General features: G+C 41.4%; 1 protein-coding gene across 3 annotated transcripts; it reads right to left on the reverse strand.

Moving 5' to 3' along the window:
- Positions 1–1,925: 1,925 nt before the first annotated feature.
- On the reverse strand, positions 1,926–18,517 carry LOC128829159 (keratin, type I cytoskeletal 19-like). Of its 3 annotated transcripts, XM_054014417.1 has the most exons (9): positions 18,470–18,517; positions 17,186–17,717; positions 8,569–8,651; positions 7,946–8,102; positions 6,942–7,103; positions 6,707–6,832; positions 6,344–6,564; positions 4,485–4,531; positions 1,926–3,477 (listed from the first exon to the last, which is right to left on the reverse strand). In XM_054014417.1, the coding sequence occupies exons 2-9, from the start codon at positions 17,618–17,620 to the stop codon at positions 3,380–3,382; spliced, it is 1,329 nt and encodes a 442-aa protein (XP_053870392.1). In that variant the 5' UTR covers positions 17,621–17,717; positions 18,470–18,517; the 3' UTR covers positions 1,926–3,379. The 3 variants fall into 3 exon arrangements, with proteins under 3 accessions (XP_053870392.1, XP_053870391.1, XP_053870393.1); XM_054014416.1 differs by lacking the exon at positions 18,470–18,517 and having other exon boundaries at positions 17,186–18,256; XM_054014418.1 differs by lacking the exon at positions 6,942–7,103 and having other exon boundaries at positions 17,186–18,502.
- Positions 18,518–22,490: the final 3,973 nt, after the last annotated feature.

Genomic DNA, 22,490 nt, shown 5'->3' on the forward strand with positions numbered 1-22,490 from the left:
CCCACAGTGGGTTGGGCAGTGTCCTTTGTCTCAATTTTTCATCTTGCAGCATGAAAGTCCAACAAACGAATGTCCCTTAACACACCACTCTCCTTTCCCTCCATGGCACCTCACTCACAGTTGGTAGTCCTTGGTTAGTGAAGACCCAGGGTTCAGAGGTGTTCATGGGTGGGGGTAGGGGCCTTGGGCAATGCCTCTGCTGTTGCTGTCCTCTGCTGCCATTGGCTGCCATCCCGCTGCCTCTTTCTACTGTGACATCACATTCCGAGGTTCCACCACTAACCCAGCTCTCAGTGTTTTCAGCAGATAGTGGGAATCTCACTGCCAGGGCAGTTTCTGGGTTGCCTTTCTCAGTCCCTACACAACGTCTAAGTCTAAGGCTTAGTCCCTAGACTTGCTCAGCAATCAGGGCAGCTCTAGGAATCACCAGCTGGAAACAAGGGCTCTTAATTGAGTCTAATCAGCTCTGTCATTAAATGCTGGTGAAGGATAGGTCAAATGGTGTCTAGGACTCTCTAGGCAGCAGCCACACCACCACTAGGAACAACTGTTCCCACTGTCTCATCTTCCCTGGGATTTGGCATCCCTACCCCCTGCTTAGCAACGAGGTTCAGTTTAGGGTGATCCCCTCAATCAGGGCATGTTAAGCACAGTTCTGCTGCCCTTTACTTGTACAATAAGGATAACAAAATTTCATTACTCCTGCATTCAAATACTAGAGTGATTTGTAACCCTGCTCCTGCTGCCTGACTAAGACTTCCTGGTATCCCAACTTTGCCCCTCTTCTTGACCCTGATCTGCCCCATGACCTGTCTCAGACTCTGATAACCTGAGTCTCCCTGCTTCCTGACACATGGCTTGGTCTGCCCTCTGGCTTGTCTTGGACTCTGATCTCCTGTCAACTTGACTCTCGATCTGCCCTTTGGCCTATCTCAGATTCTGGTCCATGGATATCCAGATCTGGCCTGCCTCCTGGCTCCCAACTGCTGCTTTGATCACTAGGTCAGACCGCCTATGTCCTGGTCAATGACACTAAGCACTCTAGACCTAACAAATGGCTATTGGTAAATCCCATTAGACAGCAAAGCACAGACAAAATCCACCTTCATTACTGATTTAGGACTTTTTGAATTCAAAGTGTTACCTTTTGGGTTAATTAATGCACGAGCCATCTTTTAGAGGCTCGATAATCAAGTGTTAAACAGGTTACAAGACTTTGTATAGGTTTATATGGATGACATTGCAATATTTAGCAATTCTTTGTCAGGTTATAAAAATCTGTTGGGAATTGTGCTGACAAAATTCAGAGATGCAAGTCCCACCGTGAAAGTGTCAAAATGTAAAATAGGAGCAATCAAAGACCCTTATTTAGGACACTGGGAAGGAAGTGGCCAAGTTTCCCCAGATCCTTTGAAAGCGGAATCCATAGTTAACTGGCCTATAGCCAAGACTAAAAAGCAAGACCAGTCGTTCATAGGCTTGGCTAGCTCCTGCTGCTGATTTGTAAATGGTTTCAGTGACATTGTCTCTGCTTATCACAGAGTTGTGCAAAAAGACAAGACTCAACAAAATAGCCTAGATGGCAGCCTCTCAGAAAGATTTCAATGAGGAAAAGAAAATCCCGTCAGGAAATCCTGTCCTGACTAGTCCAGATTTTGAAAATATGTTAGAACTGTCTATGTATCTATTTGTTTACATGTCCCTTTGAGTATTGTTGAGTATATTTGGGGGATAAAAATAAGTAGCATAAATTTGATGCAGGGAAAGTTAATTAGAGGTGAAAAGAGACGTTCTTTTAAACTTGGCTTAGCATATTTTAACTAGAGTATGCTGAATTGTTGGAACTACAAGGACCACATTAATCTTCACACTCAGCAAAAGCAGGCACCGGTGTGCTGCACAGTATAACGCCAGATACACAGATACCATATGTCACATGTCAAGTTTATTACCAGAAGTACAAAGGAAACAATTTTGATAGTTTAAGAAAGATTCAATAACATTAAACTACATGGCTCACGCATCATGCTAAGTCTTTTGTACTTATATGATCACTACAGTTTTATGAAGCTTTTTCATAAATATATAGCTACATCATAATTGCATATTGCTGAACATTATTTGTTAATTACTCTTAGAAGATCCATAGTAATTGCTATAATTGTATGTACCATGGTTAAGATAAACAGAAATAATCATGGATTTTTAACAGCACGGCACACTGTGTCTATACACAGTATTCTCTCCCTGAATGGCCCTTATTTGGTAATCAAACTGCCAGTCAACATGTAAGTAAAGAGCTATTAAAGGATATTTGTGCCTTGTAACTTAGTGATGCAAAGCAATTTTTGATTAATGGACAAAAAATGAGGATATAGCATGTTGTTTCCCAGTAGATAACATGGCAGTTTTCTTTCAGCTTGATCCAAGTGCCATTGAAGTAAATAGAAAGCTCCATACTGGGTCTACACTGCAGAGTTTTGTTGTCAAAAGGCAGCTTTTGGTGATGAAACAGTGGAGGTGTACACACTGCAATGCCACTTTTTTCAATAAGACTCTTCAGTTTCAGCAACAAAATGAAACCACTTCGACGAGAGGCATAAAGCTTTTTGTGGCAAACTTAAAGTGACAAAGCATCAGTTTAGATGCTGCCATTTGTTATATTGCCATACTGGCCTCTCCCAGTATCCCACAATGCCCGCTGTGACCGCTCTGCTCCTTGTTGTTTTTGTGTGAGAGAGACACTGCTGTGCTGTGCAGAGCCAGGGTGGGGGCTGATGTCAGGGGTGTCCCCCTCCCCCACCTCAGGCCTGGTTGCTTCCGGCGGCTGTCTGAACTTAGAGATTTGTTGGGGAGTTTTGTTCACTCTCCCCCAACGCACACACTCCCACAACACACACTCTGTCTCTGTTTCCCCACACACACATGCTCCCTGTCACACATGCTCTCCCCCTCCCATCACACACTTCTGTTGAAAAGCAGCTGGCAATCTAGTAGGATGTCCATGAGCCCATGGAATGATGGGATTGAGAAACCTGCAACATGTGATGCTGTCTCTGCCCCATGAGGCATTGCAAACCCTTCCCAAAGCACCTTATGGTCAGTTGCACAGTGTATAGCTACCCACAGTGCACTGCTCTCTGTGTCAATGCAAGAGCTGCTAATGTGGATGCGCTCTGCTGATACAAGGAGCATACTATGGACATACAAAAGCGGTTTAATCAAAGCATTTTAATTAAATCAGAGTAACTTTTGGCGACAAAACTCTGCAGTGTAGACATAGCCACAAACAGTCCAATCCAACTCCCACTGAAGTTTAATCAAGTAATTTTTGCCTTCAGCTCTAAGAAGTTCAGAGGCATCTCCCTGCTGATGCTGCTTATATCTTCTCTTCAATCTCTTTGGTCTCGGAGGAGACAACTTTGCCATCAATCACCTCCTCAACGACTGTCTTGATCTTCCTAATTTTATTTATTTCTGGAAATAAAATTGCAGAGTGCTAATTAAAACATTTATATTAAAAGAGTAATAAGTTTTTAATGTTTACTTCAGTAACTAGCTCTATACTTTTAGTTTTCCAGCCTGTTAAGCAAACATATTTAGAAGGTCTCCCTTAATCCCCCATTGGCATAATCAAGAGGAACGTCAGGAAATTCGAAACACATATGAAAAAGAAAAGTTAAATTACTGATCATGTATAATTTTGCTCTTCAGTTTAACAGTGGGTTTAAGAATGAAAGTGCCATTTATTGTAAAATAGATATGAAGCATCTTCTTAAGTGTAAACGATATGCTAATTTCAGTCTGAACTCAAAATTCTGGGTTTTCAGGTGTCATATTAATAGAGTGCCTGCCGGTCATAGCTGGGGCAAATGGAAGGATACACTTCCGGGTGTTGGAAAAAATCCCTCCTTATGGAAAAGAACAAACAAAATAGTACTGTTTAATTCATGTGTGGGCTGAGGCCAGTTCCAGGGTGGAAGTGGGGGAATACCTATGTAAAAGGGAAGCATCAAGGACAATGCATGTGATTTCTTGAAGAATATACAGCTGAACACAAGGAGGCGCCAGTCCCATAAGTGTGAATTTGTAGAGAAGACACTAGTAGCTTCTTTTTTGATAGTAAATAAACTCTCTTTCTTGGTGTACAGAACATGGTTTCTCTAATTACTGAACATCCTGCACATCACCCAGAACTTTTTACAGAACATTGTTTTGAGTCTTTTATTCCTCCTGAGCATGTTTTGGTGCTTGGGTTTTGTACAAACGGAATAGTTCTAAGGGGCTTTTAACAGAAACATTACATTGAGAGTTCTATAGTCAGAAATGGAATTGGCAATTTTGCCATAAGATTTCACTGATTTAATATTTGCATCTGAAAGACTTATACACCTCAACTTGTTTTATATCAGCGTAATTCATTTTAATGCAAATTAGTAGCAACCAAATCTAAAAATATGAAAACAAAAATGTAAGTGACTTACCTCTCTCAGGCTCTTCTATAGTAGATATCTCTGTCTGGAAATGTTTGCTAAATATATGAATAAAACATACTTTGTAAATAAAGGTGCTTATTACATTTAAGAAATGTTGAGATCACTGATCTTTGTACCTTTAATTTGTTCACTTAAGCCCCAATACAGCAAGGTACTTAAGCATGTGCTAACGTTGTTTTTCTTGTTAAATTCCTTGGATTAATCTCACTCAGTTCTACAAACAGTTATCTCTGGGGGGAATGGAACAAAGCCTAAGTAAATGAACTTCGTGTCAGGTACTATGATGGGGCTTGATGGATACTGAACCAATTAACTTCTTTAGCAGCCTCTTGAACAGGGATGGGCAAACTATGGCCTGCGGGCCGGATCTGGCCCACCAGTCATTTTAATCCGGCCCTTGAGCTTCCGCTGGGGAGCCGGGTCGGGGGCCGTTCCGCGCGGCTCCCGGAAGCAGCAGCATGTACTCCCTCTGCCTCCTACGCATTGGGGAAGCCAAGGGGCTCCGCTCCACACGCTGCTCCCACCCCAAGCGCTGCCCCCGCAGCTCCCATTGGCCAGGAACTGCACCTGCGGACAGGGCAGCGTGCAGCAGAGCCACCTGGCTGCACCTCCGCATAGGAGCTGGAGGGGAGACATGCTGCTGCTTCCGGGGCCCGCTTGAGGTAAGTGGTGCCCTGAGCCACCCCCCCGTACCGCAACACCCTGCCCCAGCCCTGATCCCCTTCCTGCCCTCCAAACCCCTCATCCCCAATCCCATCCCAGAGCCTGCAGCCCCAGCCAGAGCCCCCATCCTGCACTCTGAACTCCTCATTTCTGGCCCCACCCCGGAGCCTGCACCTCCAGCCAGAGCTCGCACCCCAGCCCCAATTTCGTGAGCATTCATGGCCCGCCATACAATGTCAGATGTGGCCCTCAGGCCAAAAACTTTGCCCACCCCTGCTCTAGAATGTCCTCTCTGCAGCTGAATGTGGTGACTGACTGTCTGTCAGCAGGAAAAAGAAGGCAGGGCTTCTTGAAAAGTCCCTACCACATTTGTGTTATGAGGAATGGAATGGAAAAGGGAGACAGACTTACCTGAGAGTAGCCAACGAGTCAACAGAAAGTGGCAAGACCAGTTGGGGGCACTGACCCACTATGTGCACCAGGGGAAAGGGGAGGGTATTTTTACCCCGTACATTCCGGAACACACACACACACACTCTCTCTGTCTTTCAGTCATTGATCAGCAATAGTTATTGCAAGGAGGTGTGACAATGCAGTAATGGCTGCAGCCTGCTTTACTAAAGAGTGTCACATTGTTTTCAGACCCACCGGCCAAGTCCCAGATTGTCCCCATCCCCAGTCCCCATGCTGCTTTGCAGAGATATCCATGGTGCAAAGGATAATGAAGAGCGCCCTTGTGCTACCAACCAGGTTTCCCCAGAAGCTGAACAGTTCAGTGACATAGTTTGGAAGAGACATGTTACCATATGCAACAAGGGTACTTGTAATTGATCATTTCACTGTTACTTTTTGTGGGGGAAGCATTTGTACTAATTTTTTTAAATACAAATATTTTTCTATTTTAGAGCATAATTACCTTCTTACTTTGCTTGTTTGTCTTTGACTTTCATTCTCTTTAGTTTCAGCCAGACTTAACACCACCAGTAAAGTAACCAGTGTTGGCAGGAACAAATTTTAGTACGCAGAAGCATCCTTTATCCATTCATTTTATTGAATGCAAATGTAATTCAACATCTGTCCTCTTTTTCCCCTTTGGCAGCCTTTATAAAGAGTATTTAGGATAATTGCTGATTTGCTATAAAACTGAACTAAACAACAGACTTCACAGATACTCAGTTCCTTACCTACTATCCTCTCCTTCCAGTAGGCGTCGGTATGTGGCAATCTCCATCTCCAACCGTGTCTTTATGTCCAGGAGAGTACTGTACTCAGTACTCTGGCTCTGCATGTCAGCTCGAAGCTGCATCAGCTGTGCCTCTACATTGCCAATTGCAGCCTGTATCTGGGCAAGTTGTGAACGATAAAGTGCTTCCATGTCAGCCAGAGTGTCTTCTAAAGCCTTTTTCTACAGAAGGTGAAATAATAGAGGACTTACTTATGTGTGTTTTAAAATTATGTTTACATTGAAAGACCTTGTAGTGCCTGTGTTTATCCAAACAACTATCTGTTAAAGATATTCCCGATGTTACATTTTAGATATGTTTTACCGTACTAAGCTGGGACTGCAGTTCTATCTCCAGGCTCTGGAAGGTCCGTCTCAGATCTGTGATCTCAGTTTTTTTGGTTTGCAGTTGTTCAATATTAATAGCGACTTCCTGGTTCACTTCTTCTGTCTGAAATACAAAGAATGGAAAAGAAGGTGTAAAGGCAGTGAAGTTCAATTTTAAATCTAAACTGAACTCCTTGTGAGGTGCTGCTGTTATGTGATCAGTGAGACTTTACCTGTTTATCAAAGCGGTCTTTGGCCTCTTGACGATTCTTTTCTGCCATGCTATCATATTGCTGTCTCATGTTTTCCATAATCTTGGCAAGATCAATGCTCGGAGCAGCATCCACCTCTACATTAACTGTGCCACCTAACTTTTTACGCAGTTCACCAACTTCCTACAAATAATAATGATTATAGATAATTCTATGTTTATGAACATCAGTTAAGCTTTTAAATAGGAAGAGAAATGTGTAGTCATGTTAAGACAGAAAGACAGAAACAAATTAAAAATGCATAGAAATAGAAGAGCTATAAAAGTAATTCCTAGGCCTGAGTAAGCACCTTTCTTCAGAGACTCTCAGTCACTTTACAAATATTAATTAAAGCCTCACAACACCCCTCTGATGTACTATTTTCCTCATTTTATGGCAAGGAAAACTGAGATACACAGAAGTGAAATGATTTCCTCAAGGTCATAGTGAGCAGTGTCAGAATTGTGAATAGAATGCAGGAGTCTTGGCTACCAGTTATCTGGTTTTGCATGTAGTGGTGGCCCATAGAACCAAGGGATATTCTTTAAAGGAAGACCATCACGCCTTAATTTTCAGAGCCTCTAAAATGTCATTTTTCGACACAGTTAGAAAGAATGTAGGTATTAAAAAGTGAATACTATGATTTATGATTGCTAAGAGGAATCATTTTGTGTTATGGATTGTAACAAAGGAGGCCTAACCTATGTGAAAGTAACAGGCTTTCTGTTAGCAACTAACAGAGTAGCAGGTTAATTCCAGATTTCAGTTATGTGATCCTACCTCTTGAAAAGAACGGGAGAAACCACGATTGGTTAACAGTCATAGTTTTATCTTTTCACTTTATGTCTCAAATTCTAAAGTTTATGTTTTTTCAGATTAACCATGGAATTTTCATTATTCTGAACAAGATTTGCATGTGTCAAATGTTTTCTGTATGTCATTGAGAAAATGTGTGAATTCTAAATGAGTTTCTCTGCTGCTCTCACCTCTTCATGGTTTTTCTTGAGGAAAGTCAGCTCTTCATTCAGACCTTCAATCTGTAGCGCTAAGTCTGACCTTGACAAGGTCAAGTCATCAAGGACTCTGAGTAGTCCAGCAAGATCATTTTCCACATTTTGTTTGATTGCTAGCTCATTCTCATACCTGGAAAAGAAATGTTCATTCCAGCATCATTAATATGTAATTACTAATATGCAATTAATACGTAATTACTATATTAATATGTAATTACTTATATGCTTTACCGTGATAAGCTAGGACTGTAGTTCTGTCTCAGAGAATCACTAACTATTACTGTGTCAGTCTGCAAATTGCCTTTTTACTGACTCTTTAGGGACAAACAGTTTAATGGTCAGTTTTAACTCCAATAACTTTATTACCAAGACAAGATATATAAGTGTATCTGTAGGGTTTCTCTATAGGAATAGGGCAGGTGGGATGTATGTAATGTATCTGTTTTGTATTACTATTCAATTTCAGTGATCTGAAGCGGTTCAGTTTCCTCCTAAAAAAACCCCACATTTCCCAGAAGACCCCACTGGCTTTTAAAGAGATCAGTTGACTGACAGGAGTGGGGAGGAGATCACATTAATTCATCATAGAAGCTTACTTCATTCTAAAGTCATCAGAAGCCAGCTTGGCATTGTCGATCTGCAGGAGAAGCCGGGCATTTTCCAGATGTGCAGCACCAATCTGGAAAAGAAGATGATAGATTGTCAAGTAATCTGGAGTTAGCAAACCAAACCAATATTTAAATGTTATAAAAATAACTTTGGATGTCATTTTAAAATATGGAATCTGTGCCAGCAATCAGATTGTTCTGTTTTCAGAAAATTTTCATATCTAGGCATATACATTTCTCTCTAACTTATGGTGTTAAGGGAAGAAAATCTAAGGTTATCTGTACACTTCGGAGACTACACTATATGTTATCAGCATAGCCCCTTAGAGTAGATGAAGCCTACATTGACAGAAGGAGTTTTTCTTTCAGTGCAGGAACACCACCATCATAATGTTAGTTATGTCGATGGATGCACATTTCCATCAACATAGCTATGTCTAGACTCAGGGTCAGAGGGTTGTCAGCATAACTGCGTTGTGCTGACTCAGGGGTGCAGTTTAACCTTGAGCGATGTAACTATGCCAATAACTTTTCCGTGTTGATCAAATCTAAGTAAAAGAATCTTCCAAAAGCAGTGGAAGGAGAAAGCAAGGACTCTGACATTTCTTTCCTTCCCTTCCCTGCTGAAGTCCCTCTCATTAACCGTGTGTTTAGAAGTCTGTGGGTCTACATAATGTGTCAAGGCTCATGAGAAGTATGGGGTCTGGGAGCATCCACTTTGCATCACATGCTCCACTCAAACACTGGTGGTTTTCTGAGGCTCGGTCTACACTACCCGCCTGAATCGGCGGGTAGAAATCGACCTCTCGGGGATCGATTTATCGCGTCCCATTGGGACGCGACAATCAATCCCCGAATCGACGCTCTTACTCCACCAGCGGAGGTGGGAGTAAGCGCCGTCGACAGAAAGCCGCAGAAGTTGATTTTGCCGCCGTCCTCACAGCGGGGTAAGTCGGCTGCGATATGTCGAATTCAGCTACGCTATTCACGTAGCTGAATTTGCGTATCTTAAATCGACTCCCCCCGTAGTGTAGATGTACCCTGAGAGTATTTAGTGCTGATAGAAGCAAGAAGCAGGATTAACTCTCCTCTGTGGCTTCTCTTCCCCTTGGGGGGAGAAAGTGGAGCCAATTTACTAAAGGTAGGCAAGGCCCTTTTCACAAAAGACCTGAGATCAAAAAGGGTGGAACCTCATGGATCCTCAGACAGAGATAAACACCTACAAGATCTCTATCAAGCATTCTTGAAACTACAATACCGACTTGCTGAAGTGAAAAAAAAGATTGACGGAGCCAGAAGAGTACCCAGAAGCCACCTACTATAGGACAGGCCCAACAAAGAAAATAACAGAACGCCACTAGCTGCCACCTTCAGCCCCCAACTGAAACCTTTCCAGCGCATCATCAAAGATCTACAACCTATCCTGAAAGATGATCCCTCACTCTCACAGATCTTGGGAGACAGACCAGTCCTCGCTTACAGACAGCCTCCCAACCTTAAGCAAATACTCACCAGCAACCGCACACCATACAACAAAAACACTAACCCAGGAACCTATCCTTACAACAAAGCCCGATGCCAGCTCTGTCCACATATCTATTCAAGTGACACCATCATAGGACCTAACCACGTCAGCCACACCATCAGGGGCTCGTTCACCTGCACATCTACCAATGTGATATATGCCATCATGTGCCAGCAATGCCCCTCTGCCATGTACATTGGCCAAACTGGACAGTCTCTACGCAAAAGAATAAATGGACACAAATCTGACATCAGGAATCATAAGATTCAAAAACCAGTGGGAGAACACTTCAACCTCTCTAATCACTCAGTGACAGACTTGAAGGTGTCAGTTTTGCAACAAAAAAACTTCAAAAACAGACTCCAAAAAGAGACTGCTGAACTCGAATTAATATGCAAATTAGACACAATTAACTTAGGCCTAAACAGAGACTGGAAATTGTTGGGTCATTACACTAATTGAATTTTTTTCCCCCATGTTAAGTTCTTCTTACACCTTCTATGGGTCATCTCGATTATCACTTCCAAGTTTTTTCTTCTGCTGCTACTGATAGCTCATCTCAATTGATTGGCCTCTTACAATTGGTATGCGTACTTCCACCTTTTCATGTTCTCTGTATGTATAAATATCTTCTGTCTGTGTGTTTCACTCTATGCATCTGAAGAAGTGGGCTGCAGCCCACGAAAGCTTATGCTGAAATAAATTTGTTAGTTTCTAAGGTGCCACAAGTACTCCTGTTCTTTTTGCGGATACAGACTAACACGGCTGCTACTTTGTAATCAGTCTTTATGTGTATACATGGCTATGTGCTTCGCCATGCTCCACAAACTCATTTTCATGGGTGTAGGGGCAAAGATGTTGGTTTCTCCGTTTTCTCTACCGGTGGGTTTAAACATGAAGGAGAGCATATAGACCATAGCTAGGATGGTTCTCAAAGCTGATAAGAATGCAGGCAGGTCAGTAGCGGCAGTGAGAACTTGTTACTGTATGACATGAACAAATGCCAGATGGAATGAATAAGGCCCTGACTGTTTAAAAAACCCAATCAACATTTGTGCAACCCTGACCTGCACACACTCAATCTCCAATGCACCTTCGTAAGCTTGATATCTCTGCACACCTACAGTAGCTGTGTGCGCATGCAAATTAGGATTTGTGTGTTCATTGCAGCTGTGTTCACTCAGATCAAGAATGCGCATACTCATTTCTTCAAGTGCATTTTTGAAAATCTGGCTCTAATTTAGTATCAGACTTTTGATATAATATAAAGTCTTTGTAATATAGTTATTGGATCTTTGTGTCTGCTCTGAAACCAAGAATTCAGGTGTGCCTGAATATTCATAAAGCAGGAGGAGTCCATTGACCACTCACAATGCTCTATTTCATCCAGAGCTGTCTATATATTTTCCATGAAGTATATCTTTTTTATTGTTGACATTTTTGTCAAGAAGACAAAGCAAATGAAGATAAAAAAAAAACATTGAAGCCCAGATTAAGTTAAGGAAAACATTGAACTTCTAGTTGTTTGTGATTTGTGTCGCAATCTTAACTTAAATATTGATTTATGTTATTACAAACTATAACCCTGTCTCTACAAAGAATGGTACGTGATATTGTTGACATTTTGCCATTGTTTCAAGCTTATCATTTCCAGAACCGGAGGAAGAAAAAAGGAAAGAAAACTACAAACTTTGAAAGACCAGGGAAGAGATATAAGACATAAAATAGAAGGAAAAATGTAAATAACATTAGTGCATGTACCCACACATACATTATGTTTCAGTTTATGTGTGTGTACACATGCACACATGCATATTTCCCTGCTTCTGGTGGATTTCATTCCCATCTCTAGATATGACTAAAGTGTTCCTGCCTTGGCTTATTTTTATTCTAGATCTTAGCTACATCTGAAGACCAATTAATTTTTTTTGCCTTCGGAATTCACCAGATTGCACCACATAGCAGGTGTTTTTTGTAACGATTCCTGGAGTGGAATACGCTTGGACTCTGTTACAAAGAAATTAGGGTATTATAAAATATATCTTGTAGGCTGGCCAAAAAGTATGATCCAGACCATTTGACGCTGTAAACAAGAAAAAAATCTCAAGTCCGTAGAAAAATTAAAACAAACTGTGGGCAATGTTTAAGAGAGGCCTATCAAAATCTCAAGGCTCACATTTGCAGCTGAAAAAAATGAAATTGACTGGGGAACTGTGGCGGGGCGACGACTCACTGGCACAGCGCCTCCTGCTGGTCATCCTGGGAATTAGCTCTGTCCACTCAGGAGCGCCCTCTGCAGACCGGTGTCTCGCTTGCTGCTGGCCCCCATCCCTCCCGGACCCCAGTGCCCCTTCTCTCAGGGTTCTGCCCCCTGCAGTACCCCGCAGTCTCACTGGGTCTCCCTTCCCCAGGGAACCGCCAACCCCCTATCCCCACCTCGCCTCAGTCTTTGGCTACTGCCAGTCACCGTCTAGCCCTCGCTCACTGGGGCAGACTGCAGTATAATGGCCACTCATCATTGGCAAGGAGGGTTTGGACCTGGTGCCTCTGCCTACCCTTGGGCTGCCCTCTACAACCCCAGTACCTTTTCCAGCCTTTAGCAAGGCCTGCAGCCTGGGGGTTTTCCAGGCCGGAGCTCCCCGGCTCCTCTGGCCTTTCCCCAGCCCTGCTCCACTTTAGGTACCCTGCTCAGCTCCCAGCAGCCAGATCCATCCCTCTCAACATCTAGAGAGAGACTGTCTGTGTGTTCAGCTTCTGGCCCCAGCCCTCTTATAAGGGCCAGCTGGGCCCTGATTAGGCGGCCCACAGCTCTGGCTGCTTTTCTAATCAGCCTAGCTGTCTGTGCTGCAGCCCTCTTCCAGGTGTTTTAGCCCCTCCAGGCAGGAGCGGGTGACCACCCCACTACAGGAACCCATTTTTATTAAAATTAAGAAGAGTGTTTAACAGGGCAGGCACTTTTTGAAAAATGTTTGAAAAAGCTTCAGGAACATTAGAAACCATGATGTAAATGTTATATTAAGTATGGTGTCATATATGTGAATTGATTCTTTCTATAGTTTCCTCCCCCATCATGTCATAATCTTGGGAGCCACACATTCGGTTATATTGTGGTGATATATTGACAAGGGAGATTTTTTTGCAGGTATATAGATGGGAGCTCATGAAGAATGCCTATAGGTCAGATATTGGAGAGAAATGGGTTCCCTGTAAATGAAAGCTGCACCTAGTTTGCTCAGCATAATAGTCAGAAAGCAACTTCCCTCTAGATCAGTGGTTCCCAAACTTTAACAGCCCGCGAACCCCTTTCACTAAATTGTGACATCTCGTGAACCCCCTCCTAAAAATGAATATTTCCAGGGATTTAAGTTTAAATTTCCTCAGTGTGATGGATTCGCTTGCCTTGCTCTGCATAGCTCTTGGAAGTCTGGAACCACTGGAGAAAGATAAAGTCTCAGGTCTGGTTCGGCATCAAGTCTGTTTCTGTATTTGGTTTTCAGATGTGCATACGAGGAAAATGCTTTCTCGCATAAGTATGTTGTTGAAAATGGTAACAAAACTGCAGCAGCTTTTTCTGCCAGAAAGGGGGTACTCGTTTCTTAAACTCAGCCAAAAGTTGATCAATGATAGATTTGTGAAACTCCTTTTCAGTTCGTAATCACAGGAGATCTCAATCAATTTCTCTTTTTCCTTGGTGTTTAATATCTGTGTTGAGAAAGTGGTATCATCAAAAGGGTTGCGAATTCAATCATTATCGCCTGACATAGCTGGAAAGTATTCCCTGAAAGTTGTGCAAAGTCCTTTTAGGTGTGAAATTATATTGGTTTTACTGCACAGATCCAACTGAAGTTTATGTTCTGCCAGGAAGTCATGAAGATTACTGAAACACTCAGCTTGATTGTTTTCCAAACAACTTCTTCAGAACTGCAACTTCTTTATCAGGGATTTAACTCGCTCTTGCACATTGAAAACTGTTATATTGAGGCCTTGAAGAGATAAATTTAGGTCATTAATTCTTGAGAAAATATCTGCTAAATAAGCTAGGCTCTGGACCCAGACATTATTTTCCATACAGCTGGCAAGATGGAAAGGGTGGCTGTTGAAAAAAACCTAGGATTTCCGTTCTAAGCTCAAACAAGCGCACAAGGATTTTACTCCTTGAGAGCCATCTAACTTCAGTATGGGTCAACACACAGTCGTGTATACTACCCATTTCTTCACAAAGTACGTGAAATATTCTGGAATTTGTTGGCCATGATTTTATAAATTTCACCATTTTCACTGCATTGTCCAGCACTTCCTTCAGTCCCTCTGGCATGCATTTTGTTGCAAGGGCTTGTCTATGGATGCTGCAATGAGTCCAAGAGACTTTTGATGCAACCTTTTTTGTTCGAGCTACAAATCCAGTATACTTCCCCGTCATTGATGTGGCCCCATCAGTGCAAATGCCTAGGCAACGAGACCAATCTATTTCCTTTTCTTGAAAATATGCATTAGTCAGATTGAAGATATCTTCTCCAGTTGTTCGTTCTTCCAATGGTCGGCAAAACAACAAGTCTTCTTCAACCATACCTTCATTCACATAATGTACAAACAGTAGCAAAATAGCTAGATTAGCTACATCAGTTGATTCATCCAACTGTATAGCATAATATGGACTATTTTTCACTCTATGTACAATTGTGGTCTCTCCATTATTTGACATGTAATTAATTCTTCGGGACAACGTATTATTGGACAAAGGTACCATGTCAATCCTTTTTGCAGCCTTTTCTCCGAGCATGCAATGAACTACGTCTTTTATACATGGACCAATCAAGCTCTCTGCTATGGTATGAGCTTCTGATGCTTTTGCTATTCGGTAGCTCACCCGGTATGATGCTTTAAGTGCATTTTCATGATCAGTACTTGCTTTGGATATAAAACTGGTAATGTCAATTTTCTTCTCAGCTAATTTTCGCTTGAAAAAATCAACAGGCTTGTCGAGTTGTGCAGGATGCCTAGTTTCTAAATGGTGCCGAAGTAGAGAAGGTTTGAGGCTGCTGTTTGCTAGAACATCACCACAAATCACACACAGTGGTTTTGGATGTTCTTGATCACCAATGCATGTAAAGCCATATTTTATATAATCATCGTCATATTTTATTTTCTTTGTAAGTGACTTTCCAGGACCATCATGATCATTAGACTTAGATTTTCCACAGTGTGGACTTGAGGAAACACTAGCTGATTCCAGCGTCTTTACACTTTCCTTTTTCAGCCACTTATCCAATGAACTTGTGTACAAAAGTTCTAATAAAAATAACAGAGAGAGACTGCTAACAACCAACAAACTAGAAACGGAGAAGATTCACTCACTGAAGCAAATCAGCACTCCAGAGAGAAGGACAATTACTGAGACACCTTAACACTCCTACACTGGCTACAACGTGCTTCTGGCTGGTTTGGCTCGCAAACAGCTTTTCTTCCACCGAGGAAGGTGGGACAGGAATCAGAGCTGCCACCTGCACCCCGCATGGAGTGCTGGGGTTCGGGGCTGCTGGCTCCCCCGCTGACAGGGGAGGGCTGGGGCTGCTGGCTCAAACTGCCCGGCCCCGCTCTCCCTGGGGCTCGGGCTGTCTGCCCTGCAACTGGGTCCCAGCAGAGTCCTCTGTCCGCCATTAATGAAATTTTTCTTGCGAACCCCCTGAAACGTTCTGCGAACCCTCAGGGGTTCGCGAACCCCACTTTGGGAACCACTGCTCTAGATCTACAATGAACTGGATTTTAAAATAAAGTTTAAAACCTTAATCCACATTGCTGAACATCTTGCTGTCAGAGACCATCTCTTTGGAATGTAATATTTGTGACACTGGCAACACGGGGGCCGATATGTAAAATTGTGAGACATTTTCCTTTACTGCTACTTTAACAGTTGAAAAACGATTAAGTATTAATGTTTTTGTGTAAATAGTAAATGACAACTGAAATTACTTGGGGAAATTAGTGAATTATGAAACAGCAAAGAGAACTTTAGATTTTTAGATTTCCTCAATAAACAGCACCTCCCAGGTAACAACCATCTGTTTATTTACTGTTGTCCAGGTATAAGAGATTAGATTAAACACACACTCACAAAAGAAGAAAAACAAAGTCTGAAAGTCTGATGTGAAGGTGACAAATACATGGCAATCCATAAAGATAACCAAAATGCTATCTTTAATACTCCCTCTTGTGCATAGATAAATAAAATTAATGGATGCTGGGAGACCTTTTTAATAGACAATTTAAGATGAGCTAGGAAAGGAATTTTGCCATTTACACTAAATTTCCTGCCTTTTGTAGATATAAATCTGATTCTTAATGTCACTTTATCTTGTTTTTTTTTTAATTCAGTGATATTAAGAAAGATGTTATTTGTCATTGAATGTTTGGTGATCCATTCATATGTTGATTATGACAAACTGTAACAGCACTTTCAAAACCTTTAAAGCCTTCTCTGTACTTAGAACTTCTGAAATAATTTACATTAAGATGAAGATAAGTGTCTTAACTTAGAGTGTCCGACCTTCAACAACATTGAGGAAAGAATTAAAAAGTTTTATATTCTCACACTCCAGTTGTGAGTGTGGCTAATTGGATAGGGCAATATAATGAGAGGCAGGAGACATGAGTGCTATCCTCATCCCTACTCCTGGTCTAGTCTCTGACCTAGGCCAAGTGACTTTACTTCTTTGTGCCTCAGCTGTAAAATAGGGATAATTATATCTTCTCTTGGAAGCCCCACTTTGAAATCTACAGCTGAAAAACCCTATATTCTGTAATTATAGAAGAATTAATTCAGCCTTTATGTTAGAGTTTGAACTGTTAGGTTACACATATCCATAGACATTTTTATAGCAATATAAAATGTGCAGTCAGTTTATCACATCACAATTTAACCTGCATCTTGCCAAAGTTAAATGGTTAATGAACCTACAGTGAGGCCACAGTGAATTGGAAAAAAAAAAATTCTACGGTTAGCTGACTCTCTTCATTCTCTAATCATTGGAGTACAGAAGCATATAAAGTTGCAAAATAATGGATACTTTTATGATTTCTTACCTTGTTTTGGAGGTCTTCAATGGTTTTAAAATATGGACTGTGGTCATGCCTTGTAGTTGAGGAGCTATTTGCATACCACTCTCTGATCTGCTTTTCAAGCTGGGAGTTGGCTTTTTCTAGAAAATGCACTTTCTCCAGATAGGAAGCCAAACGGTCATTCAGATTTTGCATGGTCAGTTTCTCATTTCCAGCAAGCAGGATGTCACTACCACTGGTGTTGAGCTGAAATCCACTGCCAAAGCCACCACCAAAGCCTCCTCCATAGTTAGTGCTGGTGGAAATGCGGGTGCCATAGCCACCAGCTCCCCCATAGACACTCGGCGCATGATACTTTCGGATAGCTGTTTTCCTGTAGTTTGAACCACTTAGACTGGGTGCAATAGGCTGGAAAATGGAGCTTGTACCAGTAAGGTAGTTTCGGCTCTGGAATGCCATTGGTGGTTTTTGTTTTAATTAAATAACTAAAGCACCACAAGATTCAGAGCAGCTAGAGTGGAGAGCACTGTATGCTTCTTGAACCTTTATACTTTATCTGAAAAAGAGGCACGACAGTTGTAAACTCCACCTCTGCTGACACACAGTTTAATTGGGTTCAACACCACCAGCTCTCAGCATCTTGCCCCCAACACCTGAGTAATGTAACAGAACTTTAATTTGTTCATGTGTGCGCCAGGAAAAGTCCCCAGGTAGTGGGAGCATCTTTGTGATTTTTTTAGAGAAAAGGTAAAACACATTTAAGCTATTGAAAAATGTATCGCATTTTACCCGATACCACAGTCTCAATATCCCTTTTGAAAACAAACAAACAAAGGAAATACTTTTACTCCCGATTTGTAGATTATGGTATAAAAAAAGCAGAGGTGTGTGTATGTAACCAGGGGCATAAAACTTGGTTAGAGTCAATAATATATTTCTACTGACAAGACAATAGTCACTGCCCGAGAGACTATTTAGAATAATAGTAGTATGTTTGTGTAAAAAAAAAATCTAATCAGGCAAATGATTAGAAAGATTACTTTTGTATTTACCATGTTCATTTATTTTACAGTAAATGCAAAACAGCATTAACATTTAAAACAGACATTAAGCATTTGTGACATTAGCAAAGGTCAGGAATGTTACATATAAATATAATACTGGTTTTAAACAAGAAATCCTTACTATAATTTAAAATGAACAGACTTTCAATACACTTTAAAATAAAAAGAATATTACTTTGTCATACAATGTAAGTAAATGCAACTTAACTAACTGGGCAAAAGCATTTGAAATCTCATTGCTCACCTTCATTTCCATAGCAGCAATGGAGCTATACTGGGGATTAAGTTTAGCCAAGTTATTTTATCTGTAGACATACTTACCTGCCCAGTTTAGCTGGTCTCTAGCACTCTTTGCACTCTTGTGTGGCTGAAGTTAAAGTGAAACAAATAAGCTTTCATTAAATATTCTTTTCATGTTTTATATGCTCAACAGATAAAAGTATATGTATTAATTTGAGCTGTATTTGGCAACTACAATAGGTTGTACTCTGTGTATTAATGATTAACATTAACTGATTATGTTGGCATGTTAGTAAAAACCATTCTGCTTTTCCAGTGCACTTGTTTCCTTTATTCAAAACATTTTAAAAATAATTTGCTTAAAAAAAGAATTTCTTTCCTCCAACCCACCCATGCACACATACGCACACACTGTGTCCACTTGGCTATTTTCTACAGAAAATTTGAAGATTTTAGACTCGTCCCTGTCATTTGACAGAATGGTTTAGTTTCCAAATATTAGTGATATTACCTTTCTCCTCTACACAGAATTGTTATATCTCAAACAAACAATTAACCCATAAAGAAAGATAATATATTTTTGTATCATTCAGGACCAATAAAAACTTAGGTTAGAGTTCGCAAATTACTTAGGTATCTGGCATCATATGTACACTTTTACTTTCTTTGTTATAGATATATGATAAAAACAAAAGGTTTGTGTGCCAGTGACAAATATTTTCTAATTTGAAAAATGTATTTTTACTTGCACAGTTCCATTTCCGTTTATTTGAACTAAAAGAACTACTAACGCTGTTGCTGCTGATAAAGGAAGGCAGGGAAGAAAGGAATGTGGCTAGTGGGTTCAGGATTATGCGGATCCACTGACAACCTCATTTAGGGCAAATATGGAGACAGTAGCAGTGCTGTAATAGAAGCTGTGTAGAAGTTGCTGCTGTGGTCTTGGCTTAGGAGGGAAGAAAGATTCTTTTGCCCCAGTATTGATGGAGTTCCCCTTTGTAAGGCCTGTTTTCTCTGGTGCTGTGCTAGGAACGGGGCGAAATTCTGGCCCATTGAAGTTAATGGCAAAACTCTCATGTACTTCAGTGAGGCCAGGATTTCACATCAGGATTTCTGCTTAAATGTCCCACTTCCATTCAGATGGTGAGTGATTCCACAATGAGGGTATAGGGTCTGTTTTCTACTTTCACTGCAATGTGCACACAGAACTATCAGGTTTCTATAGCAGGAGACTGACTGTCTTTTACATCCCATGATTAACCAATTACCAGAATCAGAGGGCCCTTGCTAATAGCAATGATCTTACTAGGTAAACTATTCTGTAAGCTGTACATTGGGCACAGGTCTTTATGTGCCAAATACAGGGAGATAAAGCTAGGGAAGAAATGGGTTATTGAATGAATGAATGAATTTTGGTGTTTTCAGAACATGTATGGCGTAGGTATGCACAGACCAGACGGTAGCTCTAGAACCTAAGGGCATTGCAGTTACTTTACCTTATTAAGCAGAGCAGCAGAACAGTCAAGAAAGCACACAGGGCTTTCATAGTTTAAAGCATCTGTACCAGATGCTGGTGTTCAAAGCTTGGCAGAGAAAGTGATGGAGCTTGTTAGTCAAAACAGTCTCCTTGTCTTCCTTTGGTTCCCTGGTATGGAGAAAAATGGGTAATAAGGCAGCTTCTTGGAGTTTGTAGAAAGGTTTAGGAAATTGAGATAATCGTGCAATAAATTGTGATGGAATTAATTTTGTAATAATTACCTGGTCATGCATTAATCATGACTAGCAGTTCAGGATGACAAGGGTTAACACCACACCTTTGTGCAGTTGTGCATATATCAAGAAAGTGGCATGTGAAAAATTAGGTAATACCCTAGAGAATGCTATATAGGTTTTAATGAGTTACAAGGACATCATTCTATCAGTTGTTTCTGGTGACAACATAAACCAAAAGCGTGAAGCCTAAGATGGATGAAATCATCAGTAATTTGTTTGAGGAAGGAAGAGAAACTTTTCTTCTGTCAAATGGCAAATTTAGCATCAAAAAAGAAAAAAAGCAAAGGATACACCATTTTCTGTCTTTTTAAATTAACTTTGATAAACTAGTTGGAAACTAAAACAACCAAAGACCTATTTGCTGCAGACTACAACAAGAAGTGTGAAGTGTTCTGCCTCAGAGGAGGATCCGGGATAGTCAGGGTTACCTGTCAGATGTCTTTCTCATCCTTTGGGCACTGGGACTGCTGTAGGCCTTCCCTTTGGTCCCTGTCATACTGATGGTCCTGAGGAAACTGAGGAAAGATCTAGGATTGATGATCATGATAGTCCCTGCACAGGCAAAGCAGTTCTGGTATTTGGATATGATGAATCTCTCAGTGCAATCCCCAATTACTTTGCCTGCTCTGTCTGACAGAGTCTTACAGAACCATGGTCACATCATACACCCAGGCCCAATATTATTACATCTGGCAACCTGCATGCTGGCTGGATGACATCCACTGAAAGAAGATGGTCAGATGAAGTTCAGAACATTCTACTCCAAAGCAGGAAAGCCTCAACCAGACTTATAAACCTAAGTGGAAGAGGTTTTCTATTTGTCCATCTCAGCAGCATCTGTTTCCTTTGACATGACCCATTTCACCAATATTGGACTATGTGCTAGCCCAGAAACAATTGGGACTTTCTTATCAGTTCTATAAGGGGCCATTTAACATTACTCTGCAATCCAGGGCAATACTGTATTTTCTCACCCTCTTTATTCATGTTTTCCCCCAGTTTTGGAGCCCCCTCCCTCTTGGGACCTCCACATTGTAATAACTGGGTTGATGGTCCCTACTTTGACCCCTTAGGTGGCATAGGGAGCAGGTTTCTATCAGTGAAGACTGCCTTTTTAGTAGCTATTACATAAGCTGGAAGGGTAGGAGAGATTCAGGTCTTTAAGCGAGTTCCCTCTTCTACAGTGCTCCATAAGTACAGGGTTTCTGTTAGGCCTTATCTCAAGTTTCTGGCCAAAGTTCTTTCAGAGTTCCATATGAACCAATTCATTCATCTCCCAGTTTTCTTCTCCAAACCTCAATCAGCCTTGGCAGAAGCTAAATTTCAGACACTTGAAACAGTACGGGAATTATTATACCACCAACAGGAATAAAATCATTCAGGAACACAGCTACCCCCTGTTTGTGGCCTTTGCTGAAAGGGTTGAAGGTCAGGCCATATCTTCACAGACAATTTCAGAATGGGTCTCCTCATTTTTAAGAACATGTTATAAGTTAGCCAGGTTAGATCCATCTAGCCACATTAGGGCTCATTCCTCTAGAGCTCAGGTACCCTTTGCTGCTGCCTGTTTGAAGAATATCGCTATTTATGAAACTGTAAATTAGCTATGTGGCTCTCAGTCCACACCATTACAAGACACTTCTGTTTTGCAGAGATTCTCAGATCAGACGCCTGCTTTGTTAGGACTACTTTTCAATCATTGTTTAAGTAGGACTCCTACTGTCCATCTCCAAGCAAACAAATAACTGGTTGTTAGTCACAAAGACTGGAATCCATGTGGACAATCACTAGAAGAGGAAAGAACAGTTACTTGAAGTACAGTAACTGTGGTTCTTTGAGATGTGTTGTCCACATGGATTCCACAACCTGCCCTCCTTCCCTTCTACTACAGAGACCTACTCCTCTGGGATTCTGAATTGGTGAAGGAACTGAGGGATGGTTACACCTGCTCCACTCTTTATGCCCCTGGGTGGGGAGGGGTGACATGGGGACATCTAAGGCCCAAGTAATAAGAAGTTAATTTTATAGTAGAGGGCAGATATTAGATGGTGAAAAAGGAGAGGGAGGAGGTGTGGCCAGAGTGCACTGTGCTCTAGCTATGTTTAGCTAGCAGACTGTCCTTAATGGATTGTTGTGCTCTGGCAGCTCCTAGGTCACTCTAACCTGCACCTGAGGCCAGGCAGAGAATCAGGAACAGGGCCGGCTCCAGGCACCAGCTGAGCAAGCTGGTGCTTGGTGCGGCAGATTGTTGG

This window comes from Malaclemys terrapin, chromosome 25 (assembly GCF_027887155.1).
Source record: "Malaclemys terrapin pileata isolate rMalTer1 chromosome 25, rMalTer1.hap1, whole genome shotgun sequence".
NCBI lineage: Eukaryota > Metazoa > Chordata > Testudines > Emydidae > Malaclemys > Malaclemys terrapin.

Excerpts from the sequence above, each read along its gene's own strand:
- LOC128829159 (XM_054014417.1), bottom strand. The coding sequence starts at position 17,620 with ATGGCATTCCAGAGCCGAAACTACCTTACTGGTACAAGCTCCATTTTC. Across the intron at positions 7,104-7,945 it reads TCAAGAAAAACCATGAAGAG|GAAGTTGGTGAACTGCGTAA; the intron begins GTGAGAGCAGCA and ends TATTATTTGTAG. Across the intron at positions 6,565-6,706 it reads TGCAGTCCCAGCTTAGTACG|AAAAAGGCTTTAGAAGACAC; the intron begins GTAAAACATATC and ends CACCTTCTGTAG.